This window comes from Lithobates pipiens, unplaced genomic scaffold, assembly GCF_037356315.1.
Source record: "Lithobates pipiens isolate NorthernLeopardFrog02 unplaced genomic scaffold, aLitPip1_a1.2 Scaffold_8, whole genome shotgun sequence".
Lineage (NCBI taxonomy): Eukaryota > Metazoa > Chordata > Amphibia > Anura > Ranidae > Lithobates > Lithobates pipiens.
In genome coordinates, this window is record NW_027507903.1 from 417,049,425 (window position 1) to 417,061,455 (window position 12,031).

The following is a 12,031-nucleotide window of genomic DNA, read 5'->3' on the forward strand; positions in this document are numbered from 1 at the left end:
TTTGATTTTCCTTTGTTCTTTGTGGTTTTACACGCCTTGCACCTGATGCAGTAATGAAAACCTGCCCCAAGAAAGGTTTTTGGGGGGTCTGGTATATTTGATGCAATTATATTCCTAAGTCCTGGTGCCCTTTTGTAAACAAACTTGGGTTTATTTGGTAAAACTTTTTTTTAGATCTTTATCTTTAAAAAGAATGGGCCAGTGTTTTTTTGGAAATTTTCTCCATTTGTCTAGATTGGCGATGGAACCCAGTGATTAAGACTAGTCTCCCTAGAAAGTCTCTTATTGTTGGTTAAAAAGGATGGTGTAACCATGGCAAGGACTTTGTTTTGACACTATCAATTGTCCAGGCGAGTACCCCCTTGAATAGCCAATTGGGTGTTGTAGTCATCAAGTATATCATAATTTCTCCTGATTCTCATATTGGCCCTTGGGCATCTCTGAAAGCCATTTGGAGTGATGACAACTTTGAGTTGATACATAACCATCAAGATCAGTTTCTTTAAACTTGATACCAATTTGATTCTTTTTTTTGTTTAGTACCAAGTCTAAATAACCAATGGTTACTTCATCCCATTGTGCCATAAATATTAGACCACAGACAACAGTATTAATAATGTACAAAAATTATGTTAAACTCGCTTGGGAATCTTCCCAAAGCAAGATATCGTCACTATACCTTTTATAATACCTAAATCTAAGCCGCGCCCACATTTGTCTATAGTTTCTTGTTCCCATTTGTTCAGCACCAAATTGGCCACACTCTAGCCCCCATGGCCACTCCCTGTGATTGTATTACTCGTTTAGGAACCAAAAATAATCATTTCCCATGGCCATCTTAAAGGGGTTGTAAAGGTTAGTTTTTTTCTTTCTAAATAGTGCATGGTTGGTTCATTTACCTTTTCCTTTGATTTCCCTTCTAAATGTTATTTTTCTTTGTCTGAATTTCTCACTTCCTGTTCCTCCTCACTAAGCTGTTCAGTAAGCAGTTCTGGCTGACTAAACACCGATCGGATGATGGTGTGAAGTTTACTGAGGAGAAGCAGGAAGTGAGACATTCAGACAAAGAAAAAAAAACATTTAGAAGGAAAAAATCGAAGGAAAAGGTAAGTGAACCAACAATGCACTAGCTTAAAGGAACCCATTTAGAAAATAAAAAACAAACCTTTACAACCCCTTTAAGTCCTTCAATCAAAAGTTTATTTGTGCACTCTTTAATTGAGAATGTTTTTTATTATTTTTATTTTATTTTATACAATACATATTATAACAAGCCACACAATGTGGGCTGCAACCGGCCACAAACTTGCCGGTATACTACAGAAAAACAATACAACAAACATCACAGAAACTTGTGATACATCCCCCCTAACTTTGCCCAGACAGGTACACACGAATGTTCCTACCTCCAGCCGGAGGCAGTCTAGAGAATGTTTTTTTTTTTAGCCACTCTGCGCCTGAAGGGCATCCAGGGACTTCCTTGACTTTGCAGGGAGATATCTGAATGATGCCTGCAGCTACAGACATCATTCAGATATATGCTTTTTTTCAGCCGGCGATTCCCTATACCATAAGAATGATCATAGTGGCTGTTCTGCTGCTTGATCGTTCTTACAGGTGGCAGGAGGGGACGCCCCCCTCCCGCTGCCCTCCGGTGCTTCTACCGACTCACCACTTCCATGGGCGAGAAAAAAAAAAAACTGAAACCAGACACTTCCTATAACCATCAATAAGCTTCTTACACCTCTCACCCGGAATTTTGGACCACTCTTCCTTTGCAAACTGCTCCAGGTCTCTTATTGGAAGGGCGCCCTTTCCCAACAGCAATTTTAAGATCTCTCCACAGGTGTTCAATGGGATTTAGATCTGGACTCATTGCTGGCCACTTTAGACCTCTCCAGCGCTTTGTTACCATCCATTTCTGGGTGCTTTGACGTATGTTTGGGGTCATTGTCCTGATGGAAGACCCAAGATAATCGGACGCAAACCCAGCTTTCTGACACTGGGCTCTACAGAATGTGCTGTAAATCATGGGAGATATAGGCATGCTCAGTGACGTCATTCTAAAGAATGAAAAATATTACAATACTATGCAAGTAAGGAGATGTCCCATGGGAAAAAAGTTGAGGGAAAGAGTTTACAACCACTTTAAGCAAACACTTTCCTAAATGTAATCACTTATTTTTTATTTATACACCGTTATTTTGACAGTTGTAAGGACTTTTAGAATATTTTGTATTTTCAAGTTTGATTATATCACTTGCTGATATAGGAGTGTCCACTGCATAGTAGCAGTGGTTGTGCCAATGTGGAATTGATTATTGGTTGGTACACTAATATTTATGTCACAAAAAAAAATAGGATTTTTAGAACAGCTTACCGATAAAATCCTTTTCTGGAGTACATCATGGGACACAGGGCTTTAATAACTTAATGGGTTATGGGCCACCTTCAGGTGTTGACACTGGTATACCCAATACAGGAAGTTCACTCCCCTATAACCCCTTCTCCTTCCAGGAGTACCTCAGTTTTTGTAGCAAAGCAATATACTTAAACCCCATAAGAGGGGCAGGACCTTTGTGTCCCATGATGTACTTCAAGAAAAGGATTTTAAAGACAAGCAGTTATAAAAATCCCAATTTCTTTATCTCACATCATGGGACACAGAGCCTTAATAACTTAATGGGACGTCCCATAGCAATGCTATTTGAGGGGAGGGAGAGACAACCCATAGGGCACTCCCAGACCTAAGGACTTATACTGCTGTCTGCAGCACACTGCGCCCAAAGGAGATATCCTAATACCTTTACATCCACCTGATAAAATTTTGTGAATTTACATACTGAAGACCAAGTTGCCGCCATGCAGATCTGAGCCATGGAGGCCTGGAGATGCATTGCCCAAGAAACACTAACCAACCTGGTAGAGAAGTTCTTAACTTGAAAGGGGGGAATCTTACCCTTTAAAATTATAAGTTTGAATTATAACGTGCTGAATCCACTTAGCGACAGTGGATTTCGACGCTGCCTGTCCTTTCTTAGGACCCTCTGGCAGAATAAAGACATCAGTCTTATGAATCTGAGCAGTTGACTTTAAAATAGACTAACTTCTCTCACCACATCAAGACAACGTAGTGACTTTTCTTCCCTGGAACATGTTTTGGAAAAACTATGGCAGGATAATATCTTGGTTCAGGTGGAAACCTGAGACTACTTTTGGTAAAAAAAACCTGGACCACCCTGTCCTCATGAAAAATCAAATAGGTCTCTTTACAAGAAAGAGCAGCCAATTCCAAAACCCTCTTAAGTGAGGATATAGCAACCAAAAATACCAGCTTCCTTGTCAGAAGGACTAAGGGAATATTCTGTATCGGTTCAAATGGCCGTTTTTGTAACACTGACAAAACCAAGTTAAAGTCCCAAGGGCTCAAATTGATTTAACATCACCCCTTGCATAAAATCCTGGACTAAAGAATGCATAGCAAGCGGTCTTTGAAATAAAATCGATAAGGTTGAAACTTAGCCCTTAATAGTACTGAAGGCCAATTTCATTTCTACGCCTAATTTTAGAAAGGCAAGAATTCTGCCTATGATATATCTCCGAGGGTGCCAACCCTTGGATTCACACCAGGAAACATAAGCCTTCCAGACTAATATATAGCTCTGAACACTGGCTTCCTTGCATCAAAGTAGAGATAACTGACCCGGAAAGCCCACGTTTCTTCAGAATATGAGTTTCAATAGCCAGGCCATTAAATTTAGCATTCTTAAAGTAGTAGTAGGAATATCGGCCCTGTGAGAGCAGGTTTGGTCTTAGTGGAAGGGACCATGGATCCTCCACTGCCATCTTTACGATTTCTGCATACCATGACCTTCTGGGCCATGCTGGTGCCATCAGAATTACCGGCTTTCTTTCCAACTTGATCCTGCAAATAAGTAATGGCAGCAACTGAACGGGAAGGAAGGCATAGATCAGTGAGAACCAACGCATCTGTTCCCCATGCAAGTGGATCCCTTGTCATGGACACAAAGTGGACTAACTTCATGTTGAATCTGGACGCTAGAAGAGCTACGTCCGGAGTCCCCCATCTTTGGCAAACAGCCCAAAAAACATTGGGGTGAAAAGACCAATACCCTGGGAATAACTGCTGGTGACTTTAGTCTGCCTGCCAATTCTCTATTTACGGAAAGAAGACTGCATATAGGCACGGAATATTCCTTTCTGCTCAAGCTAGAATATGGTTCACCAATCTGTGCTGAGACTTTGTGCCCCCTTGGTGATTGATATAGGCCACAGATGTGGCATTGTCAGATTGGATCCTGATAGGACAATCCCTTAACCTGGAAACTAAGTTTCAGAGCCAGGCGCACTGCCCGAATCTCTAGGATGTTGATTGGCAAGGCTCCTTCGTTTCTTGACCACTGTCCCTGGACAGTCTTCTCTAGTACTGCTCCCCAGCCTGAAAGGCTGGCATCTGTCGTTACTACTTTCCAGATAATTGGTCTGAAGGATTTTCCTTTCAGCAGATTCTGTGTTAGTAACCACCAACTGAGACATTGGGACACTCTTGGGGACAGCCGCATTGGCAAGTCCAAAGCTTGGATCGTTTTGTTCCAAGCAGACAAGATACTGTTTTGCAGCAGTTTCGAATGGAACTGGGCAAGGGAGACTGCTTCGAATGAAGCCACCATTTTCCCAACAACCTCATGCAAAGGCAAATTGAGGGATTTCTTTTCGACCTGACCATCCGGAGGCAAGAATACCTTTTTCTGTGCTGTGTCTGATCAGGCCCAAATACTCCAGCTTTTTTAGTGGTTTTAAGGAAGACTTCTCTAGGCTAAGAATCCAACCCAGACTTTCCAGGTAACTGATTGTAATGCATACACTTTGCTCCAAGTGGGCCACTGACTGGTCTATTAACAATAGATAGTCTAGGTACGTCAAAACTGTTCTGCCCTGTGCCCTTAACCTGGCTAGAGGGGAGGCCAGTACTTCTGCAAACACCCGGGGTGCTGTAGCTAGCCTGAAGGGCAAGGATACAAACTGAAAGTGCTGCTGTTCAAATTTCAGAAACCTTTGGTGAGAGGGAAATGGAGACATGGAGATATGCATACCTGATGTCAATGGATGCCAGAAGTTATCTTCCCTGTAGGATAGAAATTACTGACCTGATTGACTCCATGCGAAAGGAGCGGATTTTCATAAATCCGATTTAGATTTCTTAGATCTAGAATGGGTCTGACATCTCCATTTGGTTTTGGTACCGTAACAGGTTTGAATAAAACCCCAAACCTTGTTCTTCTGTGGGGAGCTGTATGATCACCCCGAGCCAATAATCAGTCTAATGCTTAAAATAGGGTTTGCCTTTGCCCTGGATCTTTGGGAACATTTGATCTCCTAACGAGATGGTGAAAACTCTCGAAATTCCAGTTTGTATCCTAGAGACACCGTGGAGAGGACCCATCTGTCCCGAATTTCCCTTTGCCAGACTTCTGAGTAATGCAAAAGTCTTCCCCCCACTCTGGTGAGGGGGGATGCCTCTTCATGATGAGGCTTTAATATTCTGTTTGCAGATTTCCGGGCCCAGGTCTTTTGTGCCTGGGCCTGACCGTGAGTCTTTCCTCTAGAGTCTGATGGCAGAGGCTGTTGCCACTGAATAGAGGCAGATGCCCCTGGTGCAGGAGAAAAAAAAGTCAGTTTCAATGAAGGACGTTTATACTTTGACTGGCAAGAGTACTCTTCCCACTAGAAATCGTTTGGATGTATTTATCCAAATCGCTAAATAGTCGCCCCCCATGAAAAGGGAAACTAATCAGAAGCTTCTTGCAAGGTGCTTCGGCTGACCAATTTTTTAACCAAAGGGTTCAACACATGTGTATTAGCACAAGCGCAAGGCTGGACACGCCTAGTGCATAGAATCCTTCATTGCATCTATAGAAAAACATAATGCCTTTGGCAGTTCGGCCAACTCAGAGGCCTGTTGTGCAGGGACCTCTTTAAGAGCCTCTGTGAACTGGTCCTTTAGGGACTGACCGATCCCCATTTCAGCTACTGCAGGCTGAGTAATAGCCCCTGCCAAGGAAAAAAAGGATTTTAACAGGAATTCCAACTTTGTATCTGTTGGATCTTTAAGCATTTGTGCACCATCTACTGAACAACAAACTTATTCACACTGGAAATCGCAGCATCAACTGCTGGTACCAACAATGGCACCATAAATATCAGTCTGATGCTGAAAAATGTATTTTCCTGTACTGGAAATGCCTGTATAAACCCCTTACGTGCTCCAGCACTCCTGTGTCCTGTGTGGCAGACTTCACTTCAGCTGCTCTGATAAAGACCTTTTGTCATAAGAGTGTCTGCTTTATATGAGACCTCTCAAGTGTAAGCCTGATTAATGTCCCAGCGTGTGCTCCACGTGGATGCTGAGTCCCGCACACAGCGCCAACTGCCTTAGGCCACGCCCCTTCGATTGACACGTCCTTTTTAAACTGAATCTCAGCCCGTGCGGACAGCACGGCAGACCCGAAGGAGAGGAGGGTGCAGCCGCCACCTGGCACTTTTGGCAGGTTTGCATGGGTAAAGCTGGCTTCTTTGCATTCGCAACAAGGCTTTATCTAAAAAGCAGGTTAAACAAAAAAAAATATATAAATAAAAAAAAAAAAGCCCCGCCCCCGGGGGGGGGGATTTTCTTAGAAGTGGCAGCTAAATATTCTTATAAGTGTGAATCGGCCTTAGCGCTGTCACACTGCCATTTAGTCATGTAATACTGCTCAACTGAAACCTGTGTCTCTTAGATAGGATTTATTGTAGAGCCTTGTGGCACTGTACATAATACTGTACCCCTGGCCCCTTAGTTCCCCAAATAGCAAACCTCCTCCTGCTACTGGGACACACACACACGCTGTTATAGCTGGACACAGCTGCTGAAAAAGGTATGTGCATCTTTGTTCCCTCTAGAGGAGATTTTAAGGCATTACAATGTTTCATATGAAAGAAAAGGCATAGGTGGACTAAAATAAAAATACTAAAGCGCTGAAATAAATATTTGAAATCAGATGACTGAAAAATAACTAAATTAAACTGCAGTCATTCTACTAGTGATCAGGCACCATGAAACAAATACAAAGTGATAAATGATGCGCTCTAATTAACCTCTCAATCAGTGCACACGTGTTGAATCGGGAGTACTTGACCCAAATTCCTCATAAAGTGTTAAAAGTTACACATGTGATGAGTCCAAAACAAATCCGTGAAAAAATAAAAATGTAGCGCTAAACAAACAGACTAAAAACTTATTTTTTGAGTGAGTATAAGGCTAGGTTCACATTGCAGCGATGCGGGAACGCCGCAAATCCGCGGCGGGTTCCCGCATCGCATACCTCCCGGCGGCAGTTCACACTGCCCTATGCGAACTGCTGGGAGTGTCAGTGAAATGTTAATGACACCCCCAGATCAGTTCACATATCGCAGTGCGATCTGCAAACTCGGAAAGGAATCGGATCGCATGGTGTGAACACCCATGCGATCCGATTCTGCTGCGGACTTAAAAAAGGGTCCTGTGCGAGTTTGGTCCGTGCGCGATGCGAACTCAGCCATACTATCTGGATGGCTGAACTTGCATCGCACAGAGATCGGATGTGATTTGCACTGCGGTGCGAATCACATCCGTTCTCAAACCGCTGCAGTGTGAACCCAGCCTTAGTGACCCGTACTCAAAGAAAAAGCTATTGTACTAATCCGTGTTCAATCAAATCTACTAATATATCAAAATATAAAATAACTCTACTGGTGGTGTATCAAAAAATATTTAATATAACTCCACAACTCAATATATGGTGAGCCACCAGTTCAAATGCTGATGGATGGAACGGGATTAGATGGGGCCTGAATATTGATTTTTATTTAAATTGTTTTATTTCCGATTATTAGGATCTTTACAATCCATCCCATCTTTTTATTGGTTTGGTTTTAATAATTTTGATATATTAATATATAATTGTATATAGAATTTTATTTATGTATTTGATTAATTTTTTCTATAAATTTTTGATATATTAAGCTTCATCCCTATATTCCTGCTGTATATGGAAGCTAAGTGGTAGTAGGGGTGGCTTATACAGCCATATAACCAATGTTAGTGGATTATTATGTGCAATATTAGTAAGCTACCACAAGAGGGAGTTTATTCGTTTCAAATTGTTTTTATCCTGGTTTTAATTTCATTAACATGGATATATTAAGTCTTTTTAAATGTGTTTATAGCATCAGTGATAAATGTTAGTAATGTTATGTGTATAAAGTTGTATACCTATATTTGAATGATCAGCACTTAATTGTGTAAAAATATGATAATCCTATGATGAGCGACGTCACTATGGTGACAAGCTTAAATATGGAGACTCTTGTGTCACAAGCCTATCCTTGAAAAAGTCATGCGACATGTGATGCAACACGCAGGAGAAGCCCGTGACTAATACTATTGGGGCTGGATATCAGCACGATAGCGGTGTGAGGAGTAACCACGTTCTGAGAGGCTGATTGTTTTTACTTAAGTGCAGATTACTCAGAAGAAATGAGTGAATTCTTTGCTTTGTGATCACCTTGTGCATTTTAATCATTGCGCAATGATATATACCTTTGTTTTATTGCATGAGCCTACCTGCATTATGGGCAGCAGCATCTGACATCAGTAATAAGACCCCAGTAAAAAAAACAGCACAAGCAATATTACATAGTGTTTGGAAGGACTTGTGCTGTGGAGTGGGATGGACAGTAATAGTTTAACCACTTACAGACCGGACCATTTTGCTGGTCAAAGACCAGACCACTTTTTGCGATTCGGCACTGCGTCGCTTTAACTGACAATTGCGCGGTCGTGCGACATTTTTTCCCACAAATAGAGCTTTTTGGTGGTATTTGATCACCCCTGCGGTTTTTATTTTTTGCGCTATAAACAAAAATAGAGCGACAATTTTGAAAAAATGCATTTTTTACTTTGTCATAATAAATATCCCCCAAAAATATATAAAAAACACATTTTTTCCCTCAGTTTAGGCCGATACGTATTCTTCTACATATTTTTGGTAAAAAAAAAAAAAATCGCAATAAGCGATTATTGATTGGTTTACGCAAAAGTTATAGCGTTTACAAAATAGGAATAGTTTTATGGCATTTTTATTAATTTTTCATTATTTTTTTACTAGTAATGACAGCGATCAGTGATTTTTATTGTGACTGCGACATTGCGGCGGACACAGCGGACATTTGACACATTTTTGGGACCATTGTCAGTTATACAGCAATCACTGCTATATAAATGCAGTGATTCCTGTGTAAATGACACTGGCAGTGAAGGGGTTAACCAGTGGGTGGCAGTGTAGGGGTTAAGTGTTCCTAGGGGTGTGTTACTAACTGTGTGGGAGCTGGGCTTTCATTTAGTGAACATTGATCTCTGCTCCAATCCCATGGAGCAGAGATCAGCTTCACTAGTTGCTAGGCAGAATGGAGGAAATGCTGTTTACACGGCATTTCCTCCATTCAGCCGTCCCGTGAGACGATCGCGGGGATGCCCGCGGCGATCGAGACTCACGGGGGTCCCGACCGGCACGAGAGTGCGCCGCTGGCGGCGCGCTCGCGGTGGCAGGGCGGCATTGAAGATTGGACGTACCTGTACGCCAATATGCCTGCCCGTGCCATTCTGCCAACGTACATCGGTGTGCGCTGGTCGGGAACTGGTTAAAGTTGCAGTAATATTGGTTTATCGAACAATTTCGCATATTTGGATGAACGTTTGATAATGAGGAACCCATAGAGTCTTTTATGCTGTTGTACTCTAGAGCTGCACGATTCTGGCTAAAATGAGAATCACAATTTTTTTGCTTAGAAGATAGATCACGATTCTCTCACGATTCTTGCGGCATAACATCTTTCACATTAAAACAAAAAAATTGTGCCAACTTTACTGTTTTGTTTTTATTGAAGTGTATTTTTCCCAAAAAATTGCATGGCAAATACAGTGCGACATAAAATATTGCAGCAATTGCCATTTTATTCCCTAGGGTCTCTGTATACACACACATTCTATCCCTTTGATCTAAGAAGTGTTAGTTACAATGTTTCAAGTTGTAAACTTGGCAGATTGCCCTGGATTTTTTTTGACAGCTGAGTGAGCAGATAATCTCTCCACTTGTTTATATGAAAGAATTTCCTACTCCGCAGGAGAGATCGGTGAGGGGGGGGGGGGGGGGGGTGATCACCATTTTTTTAATCATGCAGCTCTATTGTACTCTATGCACCAGTGAATGCATCTAGCGATCTAATCCTGTTTATCGATCAGCATTAGAACTGGTGGCTCGATTATTATTTTAAATATTTTTTGATACACCACCAGTAGAGTCATTTTAAATTTTGATATATTAGTAGATTTGATTGAACACAGATTTGTTTTGGACTCATCACATGTGTAACTTTTAACACTGAGGAATTTGGGTCAAGTACTCACTGATTCATCACTTGTGCACTGATTGAGAGGTTAGAGTGCATCATTATCACTTCATAGGTGGACTTTGCAGTTCCTAAGCTTTTCTCTTACCTTTTCCTCACTGCAGGATACTGCTGAAAACAGACAGATCCAAACTTCACCCATCACGATGGGCAGCGTTAGTAAACAATCAAAGACCGGGTCCCTATAATAGGGGTTCCACTCCTTTGGACCTGAATAGCACCCGTCAGGAGCAACTTTAGGTAATATATTATGACAAAAAAAAATCCTGGTTCCTGGGGTCCAGCCCTCAAAAAAGGCTTATAGGCAAAACCTTGTTCTATGCAAGGCCCAGGTACCATCCTGTGGCCTCAGTGGATTGGATAGATCTGGTTGTGGAGGTTTTTTAAAACCAGCATGGATCCCTCCTGGAGCTCCTCAGAGCATATCTTTACTTGTGACCAACACCTTAGACACTGGTGAAAAAAAAACTGAGGTACCCCTAGTAGGAGGAGGGGTTATATAGGGGAGTAAACTTCCTGCATTGGGTATACCAGTGTCAACACCTGAAGGTGGCCCATAACCCATTAAGTTATTACTTAAGGCTCGGTGTCCCATGATGTACGATAAAGAAAAGTTTGTTAAAAATAACTGTTCTTTAATTGGAAGAAAAAAAAATTCTAACTCCTAACAAGAATATGAATTGTAACGTACCTCCTGCATCAGCCCATTCCAGTCTGGCTATTGCAGAGAATGATTTTTCTGTAGACAATCCCCTGTCATGACCAGCATCCGTGGAATGTGCAGCACTCTGTTTAATGAAGTTAATGTACTTTTCTGGTACATAGCCAACCTGTCCACTTTTATTTCGGCCCTGTAGCACAAAGGAAGAATAGTACATATTGCTACTTGAATATCTTATAGCACAGAAGAGTAAGACTTTCTATCCATACTTTGTATTCTTCTCAGCTTATGACTGGCTCAAATGCCTATAAAAACATTGAATTAGTCTTCAGAGCATGACCATTAAAACAAGGTTACTACTGCAATCAAAGCAACCGTATCAGCCTTTTTTTTTATAAATGTTATACACAACACAGTGGTTGAGCCCACAGGGATAGACCATGACTGAGAGGCCCAATTAATCCCCTATGACAGGGACATGGAATTAGCGGACCGCCAGCTGTTGCAAAACTACAAGTCCCATGAGGCATAGCAAGACTGACAGCCACAAGCATGACACCCAGAGGCAGAGGCATGATGGGACTTGTAGTTTTGCAACAGCTGGAGGTCCGATAATTGCATATCCCTGCCCTATGAGGTCTCAGTCTCAAATGTCACTGAACAGTAGTCAGTTTTCAATTCTGAAGAGAGATGAGGGGGCCCACTGATAAATTGGTGAGCAATGCATTATAGGGCAAGAAGGATGGTAGACTGATCATATCTCCCCCAACTCCTGCTTAAAGGAGCTGTAAGTTTTCAAGGTTTATTCACCTTACTGCATTCTATGCAGTAAGGTGAAAAAGATGTGCTGCAGAAGCCCCCCAG

The 12,031-nt window shown here is 41.8% G+C and overlaps 1 protein-coding gene across 2 annotated transcripts in view; it reads right to left on the minus strand.

The window, feature by feature from the left end:
• Positions 1–12,031, minus strand: part of FCHSD1 (FCH and double SH3 domains 1) — a 197,955-nt gene that overhangs the window by 21,169 nt on the left and 164,755 nt on the right. For both annotated transcript variants that reach the window (XM_077474235.1, XM_077474234.1), the window contains one exon: positions 11,198–11,357. In XM_077474235.1, the coding sequence (XP_077330361.1) occupies positions 11,198–11,357 (160 nt within the window). The remainder of the gene's footprint in view (positions 1–11,197; positions 11,358–12,031) is intronic.